The 26,689-nt window shown below is 42.1% G+C and overlaps 3 protein-coding genes across 10 annotated transcripts in view; 2 read left to right on the forward strand and 1 right to left on the reverse strand.

Moving 5' to 3' along the window:
• HERC3 (HECT and RLD domain containing E3 ubiquitin protein ligase 3) overlaps positions 1-23,868 on the reverse strand; it is a 181,203-nt gene extending 157,335 nt beyond the window's left edge. For 5 of the 8 annotated variants that reach the window (XR_014813393.1, XM_084973455.1, XM_084973457.1 and 2 more), the window contains exons 1-2: positions 23,624-23,868; positions 17,276-17,344 (exon numbers count right to left, since the gene is read on the reverse strand). The gene's annotated coding sequence lies outside the window, so the exon portion shown is untranslated. Of the gene's footprint in view, positions 1-14,255; positions 14,471-17,275; positions 17,345-19,537; positions 19,727-23,623 lie in introns of all 8 variants that reach the window. The other 3 variants (XM_084973458.1, XM_084973456.1, XM_084973459.1) reach the window with 2 other exon arrangements.
• Positions 23,869-23,969: 101 nt separating this feature from the next.
• On the forward strand, positions 23,970-26,383 carry PIGY (phosphatidylinositol glycan anchor biosynthesis class Y). The gene is given in 2 exon segments (NM_001271967.1): positions 23,970-24,244; positions 25,344-26,383. A coding segment is annotated over 1 exon segment (216 nt). The 5' UTR covers positions 23,970-24,244; positions 25,344-25,574; the 3' UTR covers positions 25,791-26,383.
• PYURF (PIGY upstream open reading frame) lies at positions 23,970-26,383 on the forward strand. The gene is given in 2 exon segments (NM_001271968.1): positions 23,970-24,244; positions 25,344-26,383. Coding segments are annotated over 2 exon segments (345 nt in total). The 5' UTR covers positions 23,970-24,041; the 3' UTR covers positions 25,486-26,383.
• Positions 26,384-26,689: the final 306 nt, after the last annotated feature.

Below are 26,689 nucleotides of genomic sequence, written 5' to 3' on the forward strand. Positions count from 1 at the left end.
TTAACAAAGTTACAACAATAATATAATAAGAATTTCATCCTGAAGGACTTTCCCCTATTTAAATCCAACTTAGTTAAAACAGTGTTTAATCTATTAACTAGTTATACAGTAAACTTTAGAGTTAGAATTTTAATGAGGTCCATAGAAGTTAGCCATATCTTATCCAAAAAAACCTAGCTGTGAGTTTTGTCTTTGATTTTAAAAGCTTTTTAGTGATAGCTAGTTTAATTAAGTTGGTTTATATTTACTTACACCATCTCCCTGCCCTAACGCTTTGAAGATAAGCACCAGTCTACAAACAAGGTTCGCGAATGCCAAATGCTTGTGTCTATGGCCTCTTCAAAGTACTCACTAAGTTTCGTTAAGATAGAGATCTTACAACAGGATGCATAACTGCTATACCATGTAATAGTTAACCAATGTACTTTTAACACTGTGATGTAATCTGTGATGAAAAACTGTCTTATCATCAACCACTGTTGCCAATAAAGTTTGAGCAGTCCAGCGCCCTGAAAGAAGGGACAAAGAGGCTGTCTACGTAATTGTACATTCGCTGACACCATGTCCCTCTCGGATCGGGATGTATACTCGCTGGCCGCCGGAGCTGGCCTCCGGCAAACCGTAACATCTATTAAGGAACTTTACGGTGTTTGACACCATCCTTTAAACCCCACAGAATAACTGCAAAGCTTCTGGGCCAAACCCATGGAACTGGAAAAGTAATGCCATGGACTGAAACGTATTTCTTCCAAATTCATATCTTGAAGTCCTAACCCCAGGACCTCAGAAGATGATGATACATTTGGAGACAGGGCCTTTAAAAAGGTAATTAAAGTAAAATGAAGTCATATGGGCGGGCCCTAATCCAATATGACTGAGGTTCTTATGAGAAGAGAGTAGGACATGGACTTACACAGAGGAAGATGGTGTGATGAGACCAGGGGAAGATAGCCATCTGTAAGCCAAAGAGAAGAAACCAACCCTGCCAAAACCTTGATCTCAGATTTTTAGCAAACTGAACCATGAGGAATTAAATTTCTATCGCTTAAACCATGCATTCTGTGGCAATTTGTCATAGCAGCCCCTAGAAAACGAATACGGCAGCTATCTTTATATTGTACAGTGCCATCCTAAAGAGCATCCCAATTTGAAAGAGGTTTTCAGTAGCAGGAATCCAGTCAGGGAAAGAAGCGTTGTACTCAGAACTACACAATTCTCAAAGCATGTCACTACGAAAAAAAAAAAAAAATCATTTAACCACAAAGGAATACAAGAGAGGAAGAAAGGAACACAAGAAATAGTAGGAAACAATTAAAAAAGTGACAATAGTAAGTCTTTACATACTAATAATGATTTTAAATATAAATGGATTAAAATATCCCATGAAAAGACGTTGAATGGATTAAAAAAAAAATACCCGACTACTGCCTAAATGATACTTCTTGAGCTTTAAGACACACAAAGGCTGAAAGTAAAATGCTGGAAAAAGATATCCCATGCAAATAGTAAACAAAAGACAGAGGAGCAGCCCTACTGATATCACACAAAAAAGATTTTAAGTCAAAAATTTTCATAAAAGAAAAAGAGCATTATATAATAATGAAAAGATCAATTCAGCAAGAGGAGGTACCCAATATTAAAGCACCTAAAGATATAAAGCAAATATTATCAGAACTAAAGGGATATCTATATAGCAATACAATAATGGTACATAACTTCAATACCCCACTTTCATCAACTGATAGAGCATCCAGACAGAAAATAAAGCAGGCTTGAACAATGTTATAAAAAAGATAGTCTCAACATATAGAGCGTACTCCATTCAACAGGTGTAGAATACACATTCCTTTCAAGCTCACATAAAACGTTCTCCAGGATAGACAGTGTGTTTGGCTACAATACAAGTCTTAATAAATTTAAGACGACTGAAGCCATATCAAGTAAGTTTTCTGACCACAACGTTATGAAACTAGAAATCAGTAGCAGAAGGATTATTGTAAATTCACAAATACGTGGATATTAAACAACATACTCCTTAATAAACAATGAGTCAAATAAGAAATCAAAAGTATCCAAGACAAAAGAAAAATGGGGACATAACATCCCAAAATTTATCAGATGCAGCAAAAGTAGGTCTAAGATGGACTTTTATAGCAATAAATACCTAAGTTAAAGAAAACAATATCAAACAACCTAGTTTACACCTCAAGGCTAGAAAAAGAAGGAAAAAACTAAGCCTAAAATTAGCAAAAAGAAAAAGAAAATCATGAAGATGAAAGCTGAATCGAATGAAGTGGAGACTAGAAAAATAATAGAAAAGATCAATGGAAACATGAGTTGGGTTTTTGAAAAGATAAACAAAATTGACAGAACTTTGGCTGTCAAGAAAAAAGAGAAGACGTAAATAAGTAAAATTATGATTGAAACAGGAAACATTAAAACTGATACCACAGAAATACAAAGGATCATGAGACTACATGAACATGCCAACAGATAAGATGATCTACAAGAAAGAGATAAATTCCTAGAAACATAACCTACCAAGACTGAATTATGAAGATATATTTTTAAAAATTGTGGCATTCTCTTGTGGCACAGTGGTTTAAGGCTGCAGTAGCTTGGGTCAATGCTGTGTACAGGTTCAATCCCTGGCCCAGCAACTTCCACATGCCATGGGCATGGCCAAAAATAAAAAAATAAAGATAAAAAATATGAACAGACTAGTAAAAACAAAGGAGACTGAATCAGTAATCAAAACGCCTCAACAAAGAAAAGCCTAGGACCTTATGGCTTTCGGGTATTTCTACCAATATTTAAAGAATAAATGCCAGTCCTCAAAAAACTGAAGAGATGGAAACATTTCTGAACTCATTTTATGAGGCCAGCATTACTCTGACATCAAAGCAAAGGGGAGTACAAGAAAATTACAGGCCACGGTAAAAGACTCCAGCAAAATACTAGCAAACTGAATTCAGCAGTATATTAAAAAGATCATACACCATGGTCAAAAGATCATACACCATGGTCATACACCATGGACTTACTCTTTAGATATAAAGATGACTCAGAAAAAAATCTGACGAATTTGGCATCCTTTCACGATTTAGAAAAAAACAAAAAAAAAACAAAAAAAAACAAAAAAAAAAAACGCTCAACAAGTTTGGTATAGAATAAATGTACTTCAACATAATAAGGCCATGATGTCAAGTCCACAGCTAACATCCTACTCAATGGTGAAAAGCTGAAAGCTCTTCCTCTAAGATCGGGATTAAGGATGCCTGATTTCACCAATTTTATTCAGCATTAAGACTGGAAGACCTAGACAGAGCAATTAGGCAAGAAAAAGAAATAAAAATCATCCAATATGGGAAGGAAGAAGAAAAATGTTCTCTACAGATGACATATTCTTGTATATAGAAAGCCCTAAAAACTCCACCAAAAAAAGTGTAAGAACTAATAAATTCAGTAAAATTGTTGGATACAAAATTTATATATAAAAATAAGTTGTGGGAGTTCCTTGTTGCTCTAGTGATTAGGATTCAGCATTTCTGCCACTGGCCCCTGTTCAGTCCTTGGGTCTGGGAAATGAGACCCCACATCAAGCCTCTGCACACCATGGCAAAAAATCCTAACTGTAGACAAAATCTAACATCCATTCATGATAAAACAAAACTCTTACCAAAATGGGTATAGAGGGAATGTGGTTTAACATAATAAAAGCCATTTATACCAAATCCACAGCCAATATAATACTCAATGGAGAAAAGCTGAAAGTCTTCCCTCTAAAATCTGGAACAAGACAAGGATGCCCACTCTCACTTTTATTCAACATAGTATTGGAAGTCCTGGCCACAACAATCAGACAAACAAAAGAAATAAAAGGCATCCACATTGGAAGAGAAGAGGTAAAATTGTCACTGTATGCAGATAACATGATACTATACATAGAAAACCCTAAGGACTCCACACAAAAACTACTCGAACTGATCAACAAATTCAGCAATGTAGCAGGATATAAGATGAACATTCAGAAATCAGTCACATTTCTGGATACTAACAATGAAACATTAGAAAAGGAATACAAAAATACAATACCCTTTAAAATCGCACCCAAAAATCAAATACCTGGGAATAAACCTGACCAAGGAGGTGAAAGACTTATATGCTGAGAACTATAAAACATTCATCAAGGAAATGAAAGAGGAGTCAAAGAAATGGAAAGATATTCCATGCTCCTGGGTGGGAAAAATTATTATTCTAAAAATGGCCATACTACCCAAAGCAATCTATAGATTCAATGCAATCCTTATCAAATTACCCATGACATTTTCCACAGAACTAGAGCAAACAATCCAAACATTTATATGGAAGCACAAAAGACCCAGAATTGCCAAAGCAATCCTGAGGAACAAAAACCAAGCAGGAGGCGTAACTCTCCCAGACTTCAGGCAATATTACAAAGCCACAGTCATCCAGACAGTGTGGTACTGGTACCAAAACAGACATACAGACCAATGGAACAGAAGAGAGAACCCGGAAATAAACCCAGACACCTATGGTCAATTAATCTTTGACAAAGGAGACAAGAATATAAAATGGGGGAAGACAGTCTCTTCAGCAAGTGATGCTGGGAAACCTGGACAGCTGCATGCAAATCAATGAAACTAGAACACACCCTCACACCATGCACAAAAATAAACTCAAAATGGCTGAAAGACTTAAACATAAGACAAGACACCATCAAATTCCTAGAAGAGAACATAGGCAATACAATCTCTGACCTCAACCTTACAAATGTTTTCTTAGGTCAGCCTCCCAAGGCAATAGAAATAAAAACAAAAATAAAGCAATGGGACCTAATCAAACTGACAAGCTTCTGCACAGCAAAAGAAATCATTTAAAAAACCAAGAAGGGAGTTCCCGTCATGGCTCAGTAGTTAACAAATCCGACTATGAACCATGAGGTTGCAGGTTCAATCCCTGTCCTTGCTCAGAGGTTTAAGGATCTGGCATTGCTGTGAGCTGTGGTGTAGGTCGAAGATGCGGCTCAGATCTGGCATTGCTATGGCTGTCGTGAAGGCCAGAGGCTACAGCTCCAATTAGGCCCCTAGCCTGGGAACCTCTATATACCATGGGAGCAGCCCTAGAAAAGACAAAAAGACCAAAAAGAAAAAACCAACAAGACAATCTATGGAATAAGAGAAAATAGTTGCAAACAATGCAACCAACATGGGCTTAATCTCCAAAATATATAACAACTCATACAACTCAACAGCAAAAAACAAACAACCCAATTGAAAAATGGGCAGAAGACCCAAATAGACATTTCTCCAAAGAAGACATATGAATGGCCAACAGGCACAAGAAAAAATACTCAGCATCACTAATTCTTAGAGAAATGCAAATCAAAACTACAATGAGGTACCTACCACTTCACACCAGTCAGAATGCTATCATTATTAAGTCTACAAATAACAAATGCTGGAGAGGGTGTGGAGAAAAGGGAACTGTTGGTGGGAATGTAAATTGGCACAACTACCATAGAAAACAGAATGGCGATAACTCAGAAAACTAAATATAGAACTACCACATGATCCAGCAATCCCACCCCTGGGCATATATTCCGAACAAAACTTTCATTCAGAAAGATACATGCAAGCCTATTTTCACTGCAACACTATTCACAATAACCAAGACATGGAAGCAACCTAAATGTCCATTGACAGATGAATGGATTAAGAAGATGTGGTATATATACACAATGGAATACTACTCAGCCATAAAAAAAATGCCATTTGCAGCAACATGGATGTAACCAGAGATTCTCATACTAAGTGAAGTCAGTCAGAAAGAGAAAGGGATAGCATATCCACATATGATATCACTTACATGTGGAATGTAAAATATGGCACAAATGAACCATCTGCAAGACAAAAACAAATTCATGGACATGGAGAACAGACTTGCAGCTGCCAAGCAGGAGGGAGTGGGATGCACTGGGAATTTGGAGTTAGTAGATGCAAACAATTACATTTAAAAGGAATAAGCAATGAGATGCTACTGTATAGCACAGGGAATTATATCCAATCACTTGTGATAGAACATGATAGAAAATAATATGAGAAAAATAATGTAACTACCCAAAGAGATCTTTAGATCTAATGCAATCCCTATCAAAATTCCAATGGCATTTTCCACAGAAATAGAAAAAAAAATCCTAAAATTCACGTGGAACCACAAAGGACCCCAAATATCCTAAGCAAACTTGAGCAACATGAACAAAGTTGAAGGCATCACACATTCTGATTTCAAACTGTGTTATAAAGCTGTAGTAATCAACACAGTATGGTACTTTCTGAAACAGACATACAGAAAAAAGAAGTGAATAGAAAGCCCAGAAAAAAACCAACATATTTATGGTCAATTGATCTTCTACAAGGGAGCCAAGAACACACAATGAGGAAAGGAGTATCTCTTCGATAATAGTTGCTGTACAATGTTATCTAAGCCTCAAGCATACAACACGCTGATTCACAATTGCTTTTTCTTCCTTCCTCTTTCTCCCCCCCCACCCACTTTTTCCTTTTTTCTTCTTTCGTCTTTTTAGGGCCACAGGCACAGCATGTGGAGGTTCCCAGGCTAGAGGTCCAATCGGAGCTATAGACCACAGCCTCAGCAACACCAGATCTGAGCCACGTCAGTGACCTACACCACATCTCACGGCAATGCCAGATCCTTAATCCACTGAGTGAGGCTGGGGATCAAACCCAAAACCTCATGGTTCCTAGTCGGATTCATTTCCGCTGTGCCACAACAGGAACTCCCTCTTATTTATTTTATAAATATTAGTTTAATCCCCCTTCCCCACTTCCCTCTCCCTACTGGTAACTACAAGTTTGTTCTCTATATTTGTGAATCTGTTTCTTTTTTGTTATATTTTCTAATTGATTTTATTTTCTTAGCTTCCACATATATGTAATATCACACAGTAATATCCACATATAAGTAATATACAAATGTCTTTCTCTGACTTATTTCATTAAGCATAATACTGCCAAAGTTCATTTATGTTGCTACTAATGGCAAAATTTCATTCTTTTTTAATGGCTGAATAGTATTCATGTGCCAGTTGGCCTTCTGACTGTGCTCTTTGAAAAAAAAAGTCTATTCAGGTCTTCTGCCAATTTTTTAATTGGGTTGCTACTTTTTGGAGGTTGAGTTGTATGAACTACTTATATATTTTGAATATCAACCCCTTACCCTTATTGGTCGTATCATTTGCAAATATTTTCTTCCATTCTGTAGGTTGTCTTTTTGTTAAGTTGTCAGTTTCCTTTTCTTAAAGGAAAACTTAAGTTTAATTAGGTTCCATTTGTTCATTTTTGCTTTTATTTCTTTTGCTTTAGGAGATAGGTCAAAAAACCTACTATAATTTATGTCAAAACATATTTTGCCTATGTTTTCCTCTAGGAGTTTTATGGTTTTCGGTCTTACACTTAAGTCTTTAATCCATTTTGAGTTTACTTTTGTACATAGCGTGAGAGACTGTTCTAATTTCATTCTGTTACATGGAGCTGTGCAGTTTTCCTAGTACCGCTTATTGAAGAGACTGTCTTTTCTCCATTGTATATTCTTGACCCTTTGCCACAGATTAATTGGCCATAACCATGTGGGTTTATTTCTTGGATCTCTATTCTGTTCCATTCACCTACAGGTCTATTTTGGTGCCAGTACCATATTGTTTTGATGACTATAGCTTTGTAGTATAGTCTGAAGTCAGAGAGCATGATTCCTCCAGCTCTGCTCTTCTTTCTCAAGATTGCTTTGGCTATTTGGAGTCTGTTGTGTTTCCACCCAAATTTTAAAATTATTTATTCTAGTTCTGTAAAAACTTGGGTTTCGATAGTAAGAGGGTAAATTTTATATAGTCTCACTATACACACAACTATGTCAGATAACATATATGTTACTTAGCATACACACACTAGATGAGGTAACAGATCTTAATTAGCTTAATTGTGGTAATCATTTTGGGGTGTATATCAGAACACAACATTATACATCTTAAAGATATGCAATTTTTATTTATCAATCATATTTCAATAAAGCCAAAAGTTAACAATTTAGCATTAAAAAAAAACCCACATGATTCCTTAACTATGACATGGAGCCATTTGAAAGAGTAGTTAAAAGCATTCTAAATATTGTGCTAGACTTACACTTCTGAAAAATATATAAACATGGATGAAATCACCTGCATAATTTCAGCATAGTTCTCTCTTGACGAATACGTGGGTTGAACAAAGAGACTGAAAGGACTCATCACTTTAACACCAGCATAAATCTGTTCTGCTGCTTGTAAAGTGTGACTAACAGCAGCCTAGGACATCATCTTCCTGTCAGAGGTTTTTGAAGAGTGATCCGATAGTGAGCCAAATGCGCAGAACATTACAGAAACAACAGTTGTGCTGCTATTCAGGCTTCATCCCCTGGAGGAGTTGCTGAATGCACAGCTCCCATTTACTTAGGGCTGTGATATTCAGCCCTACGGAATTGCAAGCTACATCTTGTTCCCGTAAATAATTTTGCAGCTAAAGCACTAAAAGAGTCAGAAGATTGCCATTTTAAACAGTCTTCTAGTTTTTGAATGTAATCTCTAGGAAGGTCAAATGACAGAGCTAAACAATGTTCCATGAGGTTACTTGGGACAACTTGCACTCTCTCTCTTCTGTTCAGCCTAAAATACAACCTCATCCCCATATGATACTTATTAACTATGCAGAGAAAAACTCGTTCACAGCAGAGAAAACTTACGGGCACCATCTTAATAAAACGTTTAGAGTTAGTTACTTGGTTGATTCACTGAGAACGACATAACATCCCTCTGTGATAGTTCTGGCAAAAAGGTATAACCTGAATCTAATGATGAGGAAATATCAGACAAGTCAAATCGAAGAATGGACTTGCTGTGAAGAGCAGGCTGACTGCTTCAAAATGTCAAGAGCATGAAAGATAAAAAAAAAATCAAACATATTTCATATGAAAAGAGACAAATGAGACATGACAACTAAATGTAATGTTTGATCCTGGACTGGATCCTGGACCGGAAATGTTTTTTCTTTTGCTATAAAAGTACATTAATGGGACAAGTGGCAAAAGTGAAATCTGTACATTATCCAATAATGCATCAATATTAATTTCCTGATTTGGGTAATTACACTGTGGTGATGTAAGGTAATATTTTTTTGTTTTTGTTTAGAAGCGTTTAAGCCTTAGGTCTGCAAGTTACTCTCAAACACTTTTTTTAAATCTAGCCATAGACAGCAATTAGCTCAGGAAAGCTAGATATGAGGACACAGAATTTTGTTCTATTTTTGTAACTTTTATGTAAAGTTTCAAATATATATATAACCTCAAATAAAAAAGAATTTAGAAGATGGATAGGGCACAGTACTCCTTCTGGCACAGCCACCCTAACTCATGTTGCTCAAAATTATAACCAGATCGGAGAAGAGGTTATAAGTCTAGAATTTCTCTAAACTGAAAAAGTGAATTGTGCTTTTCTTTTCGCTGGTAGTTATATTCCCAGCATGCGCTATGACTATATAATAATTTTTTTTTTCTGCTGGCAAGTTTAGAGAAACAACCGAACTTTTTGTACTGGATGTGTTACATTCATTTTACAATATTTATTTAAAACCTGCTGTATACCAGTTACTGCGCTAGATGCAGAGATAAAGAAAAAAAATACATGACATGTAACCTCAAAGATCTTACAGATTAGTGGGGGAGACAGCCATGTAAGGAATGCAGGCAATGAGGTCGTACAGGTGGTGTGCGTGCATCTGTGTGACCCACCACTGCACATAAAGGATGGATTCGCCAATTCCCAGGGAGCCTGGAAAAGGACAGGGTTAGAGTAATATTCCTAAAAGAAGGTGTGTTCAAACTGGGTCTTAAAAGACAAACAGTGGTTTAGAGGGACGAATGGAGGGAAGGATATTTGGGGTAGGTGGAATGGCATGAGCAAAGGATGCGAAGCTCTAAAAGAGCCTAGAGTATGAGTAAGACAACACATGATTCAGAATCTTGGCTGAATCCAAGAAGGGGAGTGGCCACCGTGAGGAAAGATGCTAGAGAGAGACAGAGGCCACTTCCGTGAGGGCCTGGTCAGCCAGGAAAGTTTGCACACGCCTAAGGAAGTGGGGTTGGGAGTTCCTGGCTTTTGCCTGCATCTGTGAATATCTAACCTGTTTGGCTGTCACATACAAAGCCAGGGACACTGAAGTAGGTCATTACGTTCCCATGAGGTGATCTGTGTTCATTCTGACAAGGGACTGGAACTGAGAATGAAATGTTCTGCTCTCTTTCCATCTCATACGATATCACAATATCCAGTAAGAGACCGGGGGGGTTCAGTCTCAATGCGCCTGAATGAGGAAGTTCAGACTGTAACTGACTGTAACTCGGCGTCATCACTGTCAATTATCTTGACAGAAAAACAGTGACTCGGTCAAGATGGCAGTGTTTGACCTTGTATGCACCTCCTTTTTGCTTGCTTTTCATAAATCAGGGTGACAAGGAGTTAAAAGTCTCTGCTTACATCTTTGAAAGAGTTTAGCAGCGAAGGACTCTGCAATCAGAAAACTGAGGTGGAGGGAGTTCCCATGTGGCTCAGCAGGTTAAGGACCTGACGTCGTCTCCTTGAGGATGCAGGTTAGATCCCTGGCCTCACTGAGTGGGTTAAGGATCCAACGTTGTTGTAAGTTGCTGTGTAGGCTGCAGTGCAGCTTAGATCCAGCATTGCCATGGCTGTGGCGTAGGCCTGAAGCTGCAGCTGATTTGACCCCTAGCCCCGGAACTTCCATATGCCACAGATGTGGCTGTAAAAAGAAAAAACAAAGAAAGAAAACCGAGATGAAGGGTATTATGCTAAGTGAAATAAGTCAGATAGAGAAAGACAAATACTGTATGCTATCACTTACATGTGGAATCTAAAAATTACAACAAACTAGTGAATATCACCAAGAAGAAAGCAACTTTCAAATATAGAAAACAAACTAACTTACCAGTAGGGAGAGGAGCAGAGATCATGCAGTATTTGTCTTTCTCTACAGTGTAACTTTTAAAAATTGTACTACTACTAATAATAATAAATAATTTTTTTAATAAAACTGAGCAATGAGTACAGGAAATGGAAGTTGGCTATTGAAGATTATTTGGACTAAAACTAAAACATCTTTAACGAAAAACATTTTTAATTTGGAATTAGAAAATATTTCTAATTCCTATCTGTCCCAGGATTCTACATTTTAATTTACCCCCATATAAAAAAATACATATAGGGAGTTCCCGTCGTGGCGCAGTGGTTAACGAATCCGACTAGGAACCATGAGGTTGCGGGTTCGGTCCCTGCCCTTGCTCAGTGGGTTAACGATCCGGCGTTGCCATGAGCTGTGGTGTAGGTTGCAGACGCGGCTCGGATCCCGCGTTGCTGTGGCTCTGGTGTAGGCCGGTGGCTACAGCTCCGATTCAACCCCTAGCCTGGGAACCTCCATATGCCGCGGGAGCGGCCCAAGAAATAGCAACAACAACAACAACAACAACAGACCAAAAGACAAAAAAAAAAAAAAAGAAAAAAAAAATACATATAGAAGTTCCCATTGTGGCGCAGCAGAAACGAATTCAACTAGGAACCATGAGGTTGCAGGTTTAATCCCTGGCCTTACTCAGTGGGTTAAGGATCTGGTATTGCTGTGAGCTGTGGTGTAGGCTGGCAGCTATGGCTGCCGATCGACCCCAAGCCTGGGAAACTCCATATACAGCAGGTGCGGCCCTAAAAAGCAAAAAAAAAGAAAAGAAAAGAAAAGGAAAGGAAAGGAAAGAAAAGAAAAGAGATGGAGGTTGCCAGGGTTTGGGGAAGGGATGAGCAAGTGAAGCGCCGGGGATTTGGGGAGCAGTGAAAATACTCTGTAGGAGACTATGATGGTAGATGCCTGTCATTGGACATTAGTCCAAACCTACAGAGTGTTCAACACCAAGAGTGAATCGTAATGTAAACTACGGATTTGGGGTAACAACGATTGTTCACGGAGTCTAACAAATGTTCCCCTCTGGTGGGGGCTGTTGCTAGTGGGGGAGGCTGTGTGCGTTTGGCGGGGAGGGGATAGACAGCAACTCTCTATACTTATTACTCCACCATGTTGCAAACCTAAAATTGCTCTAGAAATTAAGTCTGTTAATTATAGTCTATATATTTAGTCTATGGTCTATTAAATTTATATATTATACACATATATATAAATTTATATTTAATATATAAATTCAGATACCACCAGAAGAATTAAAGCCAAAATTCCCTATGGCAGTCACATTCAGGCTTTGGAAACTACATTTTTTTTTTCCTTTTTTTGCCATTTCTTGGGCCGCTCCCATGGCATATGGAGGTTCCCAGTCTAGGGGTCGAATTGGAGCTGTAGTTGCCAGCCTACGCCAGAGCCACAGCAACATGGGATCCGAGCCACATCTGCCACCTACACCACAGCTCACGGCAACGCCGGATCGTTAACCCACTGAGGAAGGCCAGGGATCGAACCCGCAACCTCATGGTTCCTAGTCGGATTCGTTAACCACTGCACCACGACGGGAACTCCTGGAAACTACATTTTAAGCAAAGGCTTTTACTTGTTAAGTTCTGTGATTAATTTTTACATTAAAAGAATATTTTGGCAACAGCGCGGGAGATGAATTGAAAAAAGGCAGGACTGGGGGCAGGACCTATCAAAAGACTATTGGTGAAAAATAGGGCAGAAGGTCGTGAGGACCTAGGCGAGGGCCCTGAGGACGGACTGCAGTGGTGGCGGGGGAGGAACAAGCATGCGATGACCTCAGCACTGGGGCCCAGGTGATTCAGTGGATGGTGGTATCTTCTATGGAGTTTAGGGAAGAGGAGGGAGCGTTGTGGGGGCAGTGGGATAATAAGAGGCTAATGCTATCTGATGTGATCACCTTATATAACCTTTTGCAGTTGATGGATCCTATACACGGGTGAACACATTATGCTTCAATGAGATCCTTCCATTAAAACATCCTCAGCGACAAGACCAAATCCTGGTTAAGAACCTGGAATTAGTTTCCCGCGAAAGGAAATCAAGAAGAAATCGGGGCAGAATGCATCCCAGGGCTGAGCCCCAGGTGCCGGCAGGCCAGGTAGGAAGCTCAACAGTGGGCTGAGTCAGCCAGAGATGCCTGAGTGGCCAAGAATATCAGGAAAAGCAGACTTTCAAAAACTTGGAATTGTGACCCTAGTTTAAGTAAAAATACTTCTGTGGTTACTTCCGTTTAATCATGATTCTGGTAAAGTCATCATATTCTTATAGGCCATAGTTCTTTTGTGTGGCCATGTCGCTGAAGAGTTCAATCCAAGGAGAGTTATCAAATTCCCGAATCTCTTCAACCACGGAAAACACACCTTCCTACAGGCAGACCGAAGAACTGCAGAACTAGTGCCCATCTTCCTTAAATAAATACAGGGAAATGCCTTTTTTTTTTTTTTTTTTTTTTGGCCGCTCATGGGGCATGTGGAAGTTCCCGGGCCAGAGATCCAACCTGAGCCACAGCAGGGACGTGAGCCACTGCAGGGACAATGCCAAATCCTCAACCCACTGGGCCACAAGGGAACTCCAGGAAAAGCTTCTTTTAAGGTGCACGCCTGTCTACACTAGGCACTATTTGATTGATACAATCTGAAGATTCATTGGAAACATACACAGAGTAAAATCTGTATTGATTCCATTTTGAGAATCGCTTCAGTGGTTTTCTAAGACACCTTAAAGCACTAGCCTAAATATGGATAATACAAAAGTCCTATAAGATCACCTATTTCAAGCCTATAAACTTGCTCCCTGAATTTTTTTTATCATTTTCTAGGATTACGGGCTTTCAAAAATCACATTAATACCACGAAAAATCCCATTCATAATTTTTACATAATAAATTGGGAGAGGATATGACCCGAGGGCTAGTAAACTTTTGAAAGAAGAAAGAAACAATTCTTCCTGGTAAGAAACTCTTTGAGTCACAGGAACGGGCTAAAAGAGGGAACCTCCCAGGTGTCAATGGCAGCAACCTGGAAAGCTTTTTCCTGCTGAAACCACAACAACAAACAATCCCTGTTAGAGTCACAGAAGATACACACTGGGTACTTATGATTAAGATCATTCTAGAGCGGGGTTCTTAGCCTCGGCACTATTGACCTTTAGGCGAGACACTGCTTTGTCATGCGGGGCTGTCCCGAGCATGGTAGGATGCTTAGCGGCGTTGCTGGCCTCCGCTTCGTTGCACCACCCCAGTTGTAACAATCAGAGATGTCTCCACAATGTTGCCAAGTGTCCGCTGGAGGCCCAAAGCATCTCAGTTTGAGAATCACTGTTCTAGAGAGTCGAGGAAACTCAGCAGCATCACCTGGAAGCTTTTAAGAAATGACGATTTCCAGCCGCCTGGCCAGGATAATCTCACTCATTCTGAATCAGAATTTGCATTTGAACATGATTCCCAGGTGACTCACTGGCACATTCAAGTTTGAAAAGCACTGTCAGATTATATGGGTCATATTTATCCAGCAGCAGGAAGGAAGTGGGGAAGAAAGAGGTGGAGGTGGGGGATAGAAAAAGGGAGACGAGGAGTGAAAAAGAGAGAGAGAGACAGAAAAGCCAAGAAACTTAGTAAAAGTTGAAAACACATAGAGCTTTAAAGTCAAACACAAAAGTAAGTGGAGCACAGGGGATATCTAGGGCGGTGGAAATGCCCTGTACGATACCATAAGGCCAGGTCTGTGCCATTATGCATGTGTCCAAGCCCATAGAATGCACAACTCCAAGAGGGAACCCCTAAGGTAAACTATGCATTTGGGGTGATTATGACTTGTTAATACATCTTTTGAAAAAATCATAAATCAGACATAAATAATTTTTCTTTTGGTGAAATTTTGACAAATCAGAATTTTTTTTGGCGGTGGAGGGGGGGCCCACTCCTGTGGCACATGGACGTTCTCAGGCTTGGGGTGGAATCGGAGCTGCAGCTGCTGGCCTACACCACAGCCACAGCCATGCCAGATCCGAGCCACATCTGCCACCTACACCACAGCTCATGGCAGCACCGGATCCCCAAACCACCAAGCGAAGCCAGGGATCAAACCGGCATCCTTATGGATGCTAGAAGGCTTTGTTGCCACTGAACCACAAGAGGAAATCCTAAATTGGAATTTTAAAGGAGAAAAAAACTTACAAAGACAAGGAACTTAGGACTATATTCAACTGACCACAGTTTGAAATTCCTGAGACCTAGATTAGAATAGTGACTCTGAAGATCAGAGTGGGTGAATGCCAGACGACTTAGGAAGAAAGGTACTCTAAGAACTGGTGACCTGGCGTGAACACGGTAACACAGACTCTGGGTACGATGCTGGTCACTTTCGCAGCTGGGCTGTGTGATCAGAGGACAACCCCGAGAAGGCAGGGGTGGTGCTTTGAGTGCTACCAGATTACTTGCTGAGGACTCAGATGACGTCAGTTTTGCCTCCTTTTTGCCCTCCAATTTTACTTATAAAATCAGAATTTTGCACATAATGTAAGGATCTTTCCCCCTCCTCAATGTTCTACTTTGAACCCTTGCAGGAAGAAAACTTCCCAAACTACTTTTCCTCAATACGACAGCTCTGTATCAGGAGGAGAATTGTTTTCATGAATGCTTCCCAGTCCTCAGAGGCCTTGTTTTGCTTTTTTGGTGTTTTGTGTGTGGTCTTGTTAGGGCCGCACCCGAGGAACAAGGAAGTTTCCAGGCTAGGAGTCTAATCGGAGCTGCATCTGCCGGCCTAAGCCACAGCCAACATCAGAGCCTCAACTGTGCCACCACAGCTCACAGCAACGCCAGATCCTTAACCCACTGAGCGGTGCCAGGGATCGAACCTGCATCCTCATGGATACTAGTCAGGTTTGTTACTGTTGAGCCACAAGGAGAACTCCAAGGCCTCGTTCTTTTTGATAGTTCAGATTAGAGGCAAGTGAATTACATCTATAAAGGGCCAGATGGTAAATATTTTAGGCTTTGTGGTTTCTTCTGTTTCTGTTGCAACTGTGACCTTGAAGAGTGAGAGCAGCCACAGACAACGTGTAAACGAACAGCAGAGGCTGTGCTCCAATAAAACGTCATTCGTGAAAGCAGGTGGGGGGCGGCACCTGGCCTTCGAGCTGTAGTTTTCAACCTCTGGCCTGGACTGTTCTTTTTAGTTGCACTTATCTCCCTAATAAAAATTTAAATAACTAGCATATATTGCATGAAAGGGTCAGGTACTTCTCTAAGTAACTTGCATGTGTCATTATACTTCATTCTCACATCAACACTCCGGGGCAGTTTATCACTCGGGGTTCAGAGAGGAAAAAATTAACGATTCCAAGTGTTTCCAGTAAAAAGGAATTTTTTTTTCTTTTTTTATGGCCACACCTGAGGCCTATGGAAGCTCCCAGCCAGGGGTCAAATCAGAGCTACAGCTGCAGGCCTACAGCACAGCCACAGCAATGTGGTACCTGAGCTGCATGTGTGACTTATGCCGAAGCTTGTGGCAACCCCAGATCCTTAAGACACTAAGTGAGGCCAGGGATGGAACTCACATCCTCAGGGACACTATGTCAGGTTCAGGTTTTCAACCCACTAAGCCACAACAGGAACTCCTAAAGGAATTTAATACAGGGAAGTACATGCATATAAATTCACTGGAGGAGCTGAAGGTCAGAAAGACAGGTGTTGCTCTGGAGGTTTGGCATTAAGGTCACACCCTCATAGCTGTGACCCGGGGGGCAGGAGGCTGCTGCTGCTACCACTGCGGTTGCTGCCACAGCTGCCTCACATTGTAGAGGCTATGCCCAGAGGGCTACAGAGACCCTACCCACGCAAATGTTGTGTCTGTCAGAGCCTACCTGTCAGCTCTCCCTGCTGCAGGAAGCCTGCCTCTATCTCTCTTTCAAATCTCATGTGTGCACAGAACTTCCTGCACTTCCACAACCCTAGCTGCAAAAGAGTCTGGAAGATGCACTTTTAGCTTGCCAACTCCTCCAGATAGAAGGAGGAGGAAACGGAGGTCAAGAAGGCCAAAGTACACGGCACAGACAGGCACTATTACTACCCCAACTTAAAGCCCAGTTGGAAAGAACTGCCTGCCATTTTCCTTTAACTTCCTTTATTCTAAACTGTCGAATTAATATTACGGGGAGTTGCTTACCTGGATACTTCCTCTTTGACACACAGTTTTAGTGACCTCTCTTCTTATTTTTGGAGTATTTCATAATATCTATAAATAGATGAAAGAACAAAATAGTGGTGGTGAGTCTCTTTAAGAAATACTACTCTTGGGAGTTCCCGTTGTGGCTCAGTGGTTAACGAATCTGACTAGGAACCATGAGGTTTCGAGTTCAGTCCCTGGCCTCGCTCAGTGGGTTAAGGATCCGGCGTTGCCATGAGCTGTGGTGTAGGTTGCAGACACGGCTCAGATCCCAAGTTGCTGAGGCTCTGGCATAGGCCAGTGGCTACAGCTCCAATTAGACCCCTAGCTTGGGAACCTCCACATGCTGAGAAAAAAAAGACAAAAAAAAAAAAGAAATACTACTCTTCCTTCCATGTTTGCATCCTAATTATGTTGAACTTTTTCTTTTCTTTCTTTTTTTTTTTTTTTTTGTCTTTTTGCTATTTCTTTGGGCCGCTCCCATGGCATATGGAGGTTCCCAGGCTAGGGGTTGAATCAGAGCTGCAGCCACTGGCCTACGCCAGAGCCACAGCAACGCGGGATCCGAGCCGCGTCTGCAACCTACACCACAGCTCACGGCAACGCCGATCCTTAACCCACTGAGCAAGGCCAGGGACCAAACCCGAAACCTCATGGTTCCTAGTTGGATTCGTTAACCACTGCGCCACGACGGGAACTCACTAATTATGTTGAACTTTTAAGCTAAAGACCAAACCTGGCCACGTTTGTAATCACTGGAAGTTTTGAAACGTGATAGCTATATACAGAAGCCATTTAAAATGTACATTCACAAATCAACATATCTACGAAACAAAAAGAGACTCACAGAACATACAGACTTGTGGTTGCCAAGAGGTAGGGGGTTTGAGGAGGGAGGGACTGGGGTTTGGGATTAGCATTGGCAAACTAGTGTTTGCAAGATGGATAAACAACAAGGTCTTGCGTGTAGCACAGGGAACTATCTTAACATCCTGTGACAAATCATAATGAAGAGAATATGAGTAAGAATATAGATGTATAACTGAATCACGTTGCCGTACAGAAAAAAAAAAAAAAAAAACGAATGCAACATTGTAAATCAACTACACTTCAAAAAATCTTTTGCAATTCCCCTCGTGGCTCAGTGGGTTAAGAACACAACGTTGTGTCCCAGAGGATTTCGGTTGGATTTCCTAGCCTTGCTCACTGGGTTAAGGATCCACAAGCTGCAGCGTGGGTCACTTCTCGGATCCAGTGTTGTTGCGGTGCAGGCCTGCAGCTGCAGCTCCAACCCAACCCCTAACCCAGGAACTTCCATAAAAAGAAAAAAAAAAAAAATCTTTTAAAACATACATTAACATGCAACCATTCAATACCCACTCAAATCCTTATTATTCATTCTTCCCTAAGTTGCTATGTAGTCTTTTTTTCTTTTTTCTTCTTTTTAGAGCCTCACCTTCCGCATATGGAAGTTCCCAGGCTAGGGGTCAAATTAGAGCTGTAGCTGCCAGCCTACACTGCAGCCACAGCATCGCCAGATCTGAGCCACATCTGCAATCTATGTTGCAGCTTGTGGCAACACTGGATCCTTAACCCATGGAGTGAGGCTGGGCTTTGAACCCAAAACCTCATGGATACTAGTTCATTTATTAACCCACTGAGCCACAACAGGACTCCTGCTATGTAGTCTTGATGGTTCATCATACTTATCTCTGCCAGCAAACTTTTTTTTTTTTTTTTTGTCTTTTTAGGGCCACACTCACAGCATATGGAGGTTCCTAGGCTAGGGGTCGAATGGGAACCACAGCTGCTGGCTTACACCACAGCCACAGCCACAGCCACGCAGAATCCAAGCTGTTGTCTGCGTCCTACACCACAGCTCATGGCAACGCCACATCCTTAACGCACTGAGCATGGCCAGGGATTGAACCCACGTCCTCATGGATGCTAGTCAGATTCCAAATCCCCTGAGCCACAACGGGAACTCCAAGTTTGTATTTTTAACACTGTTTAACAGTATATCCAAAGGACAGCTGGGGCCTTTAGGACAGTATGATGTCAACTTTCTGTGTCATCCTGGCTGGGTCAAGGGGTGTCCAGATTCAAATTATTTCTGGGTGTGTCTGGGAGGGACCCATGAAACGAGTATGCGAATCAGAGGACTCAGTAAAACAGAGCCCCCAGTAAAGCGGAGGAAGATCATCCAGTCTGAAGAAAGTCCACACAGAACAAAAAGGCGGAGTTCATGCCTTTGCTTCCTACCTGGCTGGCTGAGCTGGGATATCTGTCTTCTCCCGCCCTTGGCCTTGGATCTACACTGTCCACTCCTCTGGCCCTCGGGATCAAACTGGATTTACACCCTTGGTTTTCCAGGGTCTCCAGCTTTCGGTCAGTACCTCTCAAGACTTCTCGGCTTGCATAATCCAATGAGTGAGTTCCCCATAAGGAACCCTATATACAGACACACACACAATTAATTGTTTCTCTGGAAAACTGTAATTCAGACAGTACCTGTCACAGAGTGGGCACTGAATAATTTAATAAATGAATGGCAAATATTAAGAATTCCACTTTGCCAGAGTTTCCGTCGTGGCTCAGTGGTTAACGAACACAACGAGCATCCATGAGGATGTGGGCTTGATTCCTGGCCTCGTTCAGTGGGTTGAGGATCCAGCATTGCCCTGAGCTGTGATGTACGTCTCAGATACGACTCGGATCTGGCGTTGCTGTGGCTGTGGCATAGGCCAGTGGCTGCAGCTCCAATTGGACCCCTAGCCTGGGAACCTCCATATGCTGCAGGTTCAGCCCTAAAAAGACAAAAAAAGAAAAAAAAAAAAAGAATTACACTTTGCCAATTTGACCCCTAGCCTGGGAACTTCTATATGCCACACGTGTGACCCTAAAAAAAAAGCAAAAATAAAAAATTACACTTTGAAAATAGTTACAATTTTTATTGGTGAGAGATGGAAATTTCTTTGATGTTTGAATTATTTGCTGTTTGATGCTGGCATTATGTTACTATTGGGGATGAAATTTTTATGTTTATTGATCAACTGTACTTTCTGTGATTTTTTTCATACTTTTTGTCCATTTATCTGTTGGACTCTTGATTGTAATGAACCCATTCCAATTGTAATTTATTAATAAAATTTTTGTGACTTGTTCCTAAAATAATGGTCATCAAATTAAGGAAACAACTGTCAAAATCAAAGCAAATCTTCGTAATCACAGAAAGAAACGTACAGACAGCAGTGACTGTTAGTTCAGATACTGGATGATGCCATCTAGTGGAAAAGTGATTTTAACTTCTCTGAATCAGAGATTCCCAAATTTCAGTGTCCCAAATTTGGTATTTATGGGACTTGATTTTTTTTTTTTTTCTTTTTAGGGCTACACCCACAGCATATGGAGGTTCCCAGGTTAGGGGTGGAATCGGAGCTACAGCTGCCAGCCTACACCACAGCCACAGCCACACAGGATCCCAGCCATGTCTGTGACCTACACCACAGCTCACGGCAACACTGGATCCTTAATCCACTGAGCGAGGCCATGGATCAAACAGGCGTCCTCATGGATACTAGTTGGGTTTGCTACAGCTGAGCCATGACAGGAACTCCAAGGGATTTGATTATTATTAGTTTGTGGCTGCATCTGCAGCATGTGGAAGTTCCCCAGCCAGGGACTGAATCCCAGTTGCAGCTGTGGCAACCCTGGATCCTTTAACCCTCTGAGTCAGGCTGGGGATTGAACCTGCACCTCTGAAGCAACCCAAGCCCCTGCAGTTAGATTTTTAGCCCACTGCACCACAGCAGGAATGCCTATGGAACTCGCTTAAAATGTATATTCTAGCCTCTCCACTGCCTGGAGATTTCTAACTCACGTAATGGGTGTGATAACCTAAGAGTTATGTTTCAGTATTATCCACACTGGAAATTATCAAAATTCCACGTTCAGTTAAACTAAAGGTTCCCAGTGGTATACTGTGATTTCCTTTCTTATCAGAATTTTCTCCATCTTCAGCATAAGGAATTCCACCGATCTGCTGACATTCTTATAATGTGTACTCTGTACCAGCCCCCATGCTAGCTGCTTGACTTGTATGAATTGATTTAATCCCCTCAACGACCCTAATAAGGTAGGTAGTATGATGATACTATTTTACAGATGAGAAGATTGAGGCAAAGAGTTTTCAGAGGTCACACAGCTAATATGGTACCTAAGCCCAGAGCTCTGTGATGGGAAAGATCCGAGCCATGCCAATAGTAAAAAGGACCCATTTCACAATTTTATACAATTTATACAATTTTATACATTCAGCTCAGGATACTACCATGCAGAAATAAGTTGGATTCCTTAATTTCTGAGGGCTGTTGAGAAACATTTTTGCTTTGACATCTTGCAACTTCATATTTACATGGTTTCGGCTAATACTTCACACTCTCAGATGTTCCTTAAATACTGGATGTTGATTTGGGGTGTTATAAACTTGAAGATATTGTCGATATTTTGCTAGTACTCTCCATTTCTCCCCAATACTAATATAAATTAAACTGATCTGCTTCCAACCTTCTTCGTGGATGCACACTGAAGCTATTTATAACTGGTTAGAAAACTCAGTTGATGAGGCTCTATCAGCCAGGTGAGGTGAGTTGAGACTAAAAAGCTTGTCTTAAGCATGGGTGCTTGCTCCTACCTTGGGGGCTGGGGTTCCGGCCTGGCCCACCCAGAGCTAGCCAAAGTCAAGCTCTGCATTGCAATACCTTGCTGAACCCTCTTTCCTATACCTCACTCCTTCCCTAGAGCCCAAGGTATCAACTAACTACACCTGAAAAATTAATTCCTACTATGGTCTAGTGGGAAATAACATAGGAACTTAACAACGGGACCTCTTGAGGCTACATCCCTGACAGCTGCCTCAGGCTGAAATCTTTTGCACATTAGTGAACAAAGAGCATCCAATGATGTAGTAGATTTTTTAAAGTAGAGTGAACAGACAACACAAAATTGCCTCTGCTTTTGCACTGCTGAGTGGAAGAGAAATTTGGACATACAATCTTGTATGTGTATCTATATATCCCTCAACTCCTATCCCCACCTCCCAGGAGCTCAAAGTGTGAAGTGGTAAAGCCCCAACGATGCAAGAAAAGATTCAATATTTAGCGAGACAACGAGAAAATTTTGGACGTTCCCCTCGTGGCTCAGCAGGTTACGAACTCAACTAGTATCTATAAGGATGCGGGTTTGATCCCTGACCTCGCTCAATGGGTTAAGGATCTGGCTTTCCTGTGGCTCTGGTGTACGCTGGCAGCTGCAGCTCGTATTTGAGCTCTATCTAGCTTGGGAACTTTCATGTGCTGCAGGTGCGGCCCTAAAAGGACAAAAAAAGGGGGTGGATTTTGATGACTAACCAAGAATCTTCTAGTATACTGGGCTGCAAAGAATAGAGAAAATAAAAATGACAACATATGCCATTAACTGAGCATTCATTTGCCACAGGCATTTTTCTAAATACTCTTTGCATTCATTAGCACATTTTAAGCCCCAGGATGGAATTATATGAGGTAGGAACAATAATTAATCTAATTACACAGATAAGAAAGCTGGGGAGGGAGTTCCCGTCGTGGTGCAGTGGTTAACGAATCCGACTAGGAACCATGAGGTTGCGGGTTTGGTCCCTGCCCTTGCTCAGTGGGTCAAGGTTCCGGCGTTGCCGTGAGCTGTGGTGTAGGTTGCAGACGCGGCTCGGATCCCGCGTGGCTGTGGCTCTGGCGTAGGCCGGCGGCTACAGCTCCGATTCGACCTCTAGCCCGGGAACCTCCATATGCCGCGGGAGCGGCCCAAGAAATGGCAAAAAGACAAAAAAAAAAAAAAAAAAAAAAAAAGAAAAAGAAAAGAAAGCTGGGGAGTTAGGAGATTTGCGGGAGCCCTACAACTAGTAAACGATGCACCTGGGACCAAGGTGTCAGGCCCGGACCCCCGGCACTTACCTCCTACACTATAAGAAAGAGATCAAATCCGCATCATTTTCTGGGAGAGTCAGAAGCAAATGCGGGGCGAGAAAAAAACCACTGTGTGGATCACCCACTTAATTAAAGGACACAGTTACTTAGACTCCTTGCGGTTTCCAAGCTCATTTACAGAAGCAAATGAGTGGTGCTATTATTATGCCATTGAGCCCAGGGTAAGAAACTGGGCATCTTAAGTTTAAGAGGACTAAGCCATTCTTTTCCCGTTCTTATATTTTTTTTAATGAAAGGAGAAAAAAAAAAAGCCAAACAAGGTTATAGGAAGTGTGGTACTGCAAAGACTGACAGATACACATAAAACAAGTAATGCTTTTTAACATACCCAGTGTGACAGTGTGTTGGAAACCTCCTTTTGGTGATAACCACGGAGGTCCAAGTCTATCACTGTGTGACTCTGAGGTCCGGCCACTGGCTTCCTGGAGGCCCTGCGACAGGCCCTGGTGAAAACTCAGGACGCCTCCACTTGAGCGTGGGTTTTGTCTGCAACCTGCAAACGGGCAGGAAGAGCCGCAGAAAGCCCAGGCTGCAGGCGGGGCTCTCCATACCGAGCGGTGCCGCGGGAAAAGCAGTCGGGTCCCGAGCGCCCTCGGAACCAAAGAGCGGGCCTCCAGCCGTCGGGGGCAGCGTTTCCCGAGCACCGGGGGGCGGGGCCTGGCCGCCTGGGCGGGACTCCCCGGGATCGGCTGGAGCGGCCGGAGCGGCCCAGGGGGTGCGGAGGTCCGCGCGCCGGCGGCCAGACCATGCTGAGCGGAGCGCGCGGTCGGCTCGCCTTAGCGCTGCGAGGGACACGCGCGCCGCCGTCCGCGGTCGCCAGGAGGTGCCTGCACGCTTCGGGCTCGCGGCCGTCCGCGGACGAGAACAAGAAGGAGGGGAAACCGCCACGCGCCTTCGACCCGGCGCTGCTGGAGTTCTTGGTGTGCCCGCTGTCCAAGAAGCCGCTCAGGTAAGATTCGTCCGCTGCGGCTTTTCCCTGGTGGCCCCCTGTCGCCGGGGAGACGTTCAGGTCACCCGGGTGTTCTTCGCTGCCATGTTTTGGACCCGGGCCCGCCAGCTTCCCGGGTACTCGCTCCGCCGCGGGAAGGGCGGGAGGAGGCCCCAGCCGAGCCCCAGGCCTCCCGGACCAAACCGGCCACTCGCAGGCCTGGATCCTGGCGGGCAGCTTCTCCGCCGGCAGCGTTTTAGAATCTCGGGGGAATCCTTCTTAAAACGCAGATCTCTAGGCAACGCCCCACCCGGGCTCAATCCGAAGGCCTTGGGGCCGAGCCAGAGCAACTGCGTATTTTCTTGAAAGGATCCCAAGTGATCTTCCTGTACAGCCAGGGTTATGAACTCGGGATTCGGAAGACTAATCCATGGCATTCAGATTTTTAAGGCAAGGCGATGAAAAATGTGATAGCTTCCAGATTGTTGCGAAAACGCCGGGTAGGATCTTAAGCGCATCAGCTACGTGTGCGGCCCTTTGGTTTTTAGTTCTCGACCAGCCGGTTCTGTAAAGGCCTTCTTAACCTTTCACCTAGACTCTTTAGGATAAACATCTCTGCAGTTGCAGGCTGCTAAACCTGAACGTGGACAATACTAGCAAACACCGCAGTGTCATCAGTGGCTGCCTTTGGGTGGTAGATTGCTGCTTCCGTGGTTTCCTTCTCATGGATCAGTGAGGCAGGTGTTCTGATAAGCGAAGAAGCTGAATTTTCCTCTCGTGTCTGTTCCAGTAGTAAATTAGCTGGGATCGTTTGAGGGTTTAAAAGAGTCATGAAGGAATATTTGGATGAAAAGGAGAGATCTTTTCTTTTTTTTTTTTCCACTAAGGCATAGCTTAAGAATAACGTGAAAAAGAAAATGAGAGAAACAGACTAAAATGGGAACAATTAGAGATTCCTTTTCTAAGAGAAATGGTTGAATTGGCTACTGCTGCTTTTAGAATGAAAAACAGTCTAATTCTGCTTTTCTGGCTCTAACTGTGTGAAGAATTGGATAAATGTTACTGTTTATTGAACCTCAGACTCTTCCGGGATTCATTTTGGTTTTCTTCTGCCCCTCAGATATGAACCATCGACAAATGAATTGATTAATGAAGAGCTGGGAATAGCCTATCCGATTATTGACGGGATTCCTAATATGATACCACAGGCAGCTAGGATGACACATCAAAATAAGAAGCAAGAAGAAATGAAGCAGCACTAGGTCATACGTAAACACAACACAAGGAAATTTTCTAAACACCATCCACCTTCGAAGAAGCCAGCGTGGCGGGTGGTGGGTGGGAGAGAAGAATGTTTCTGTCTCTTCCCACGCTGACTGTCCTTGTCCCCCTGGTCTCTCTGGGAGGACTGCTGTACTCCGCCTCCGTGGAAGAGAGCTTCCCCCAGGGCTGCACCAGCACAGCCAGCCTGTGCTTCTACAGTCTGCTCCTGCCCATCACCATCCCCGTTTACGTGTTCTTCCACCTCTGGACTTGGATGGGTATTAAACTCTTCCGGCATAATTAACGCAGCCGGAGCCACGATGGTATTTAAACTCATGATATGCTTGAGTGAGTGTGTCCGAAAGCTCCGCCACATGGAAATACTGGAAACCCAGACTTTGCAGGAAAGAGGCTTTGCTTATTAGCCTTTGTCAGAGGTTTAGGACTATGTGACGTTTAAGCTGCAAGAGGCTTCTTTCTTGTATTTTGGTTCTTCCCCTGCTTTTTGAAGGTTCTGATTTATACCTGGTCTCTCGGAAGAAACATTTCAACAAAGTGGCTTGTTGGAAATTAGCACCCCCACAGCCATCATCTGATGGCTTGTTCTTATCCCATTCATAATTAAAAATTACTAATTCGAAATTGTAGGTTTGTTTTTAGGTTCAAAGCCTTTGGTAAAGCCACATGTGAAGGATGACTGAGATAATTCCAAGGAGCTATGGGGAGTAATTGTAGAGAAATGCATTTGGACTAGTGTGATATAAAACTATAATAAAATGTAAATTTCATGTACTTGCCAAAATTCTGAGTTGGTAAAATTGCCTTCATTTCTTTGGCATCAGATGGCTTACATTATTAATAAGATATTGACATTTTCCATAAAACAATTTGCAGTTTTGTGTTTGGTTTTTTTTTTTTTTTCCTTTTGGTCACAAGAATATAATTCAAAGACAAGGAAATTATATGTTTAGAGAGGCACCCAAAATAGAACAGAATTTCCCAGGAAAGTATGTGCTGTGAGGAGAGGTGGAATTGAAAGACTGGCAAATAGCTGATTGTGTCCTGTTGAGTTTAGTTAGGGCGATTATTGAGCCACATTTCAGTTTATTTTTCTGCCATAAGAGACCTATTTATTTAGCAATACTAAGGGCATGAGCATTTGACACATTAATAGTTATTGATTTTCCAGAATTTTCAATAAGA

Source organism: Sus scrofa, chromosome 8 (genome assembly GCF_054392235.1).
Source record: "Sus scrofa isolate SSC_HxYL_T2T_F1_AM1 chromosome 8, Sscrofa_HxYL_maternal_Yorkshire_Landrace_v2.0, whole genome shotgun sequence".
Classification (NCBI taxonomy): domain Eukaryota; kingdom Metazoa; phylum Chordata; class Mammalia; order Artiodactyla; family Suidae; genus Sus; species Sus scrofa.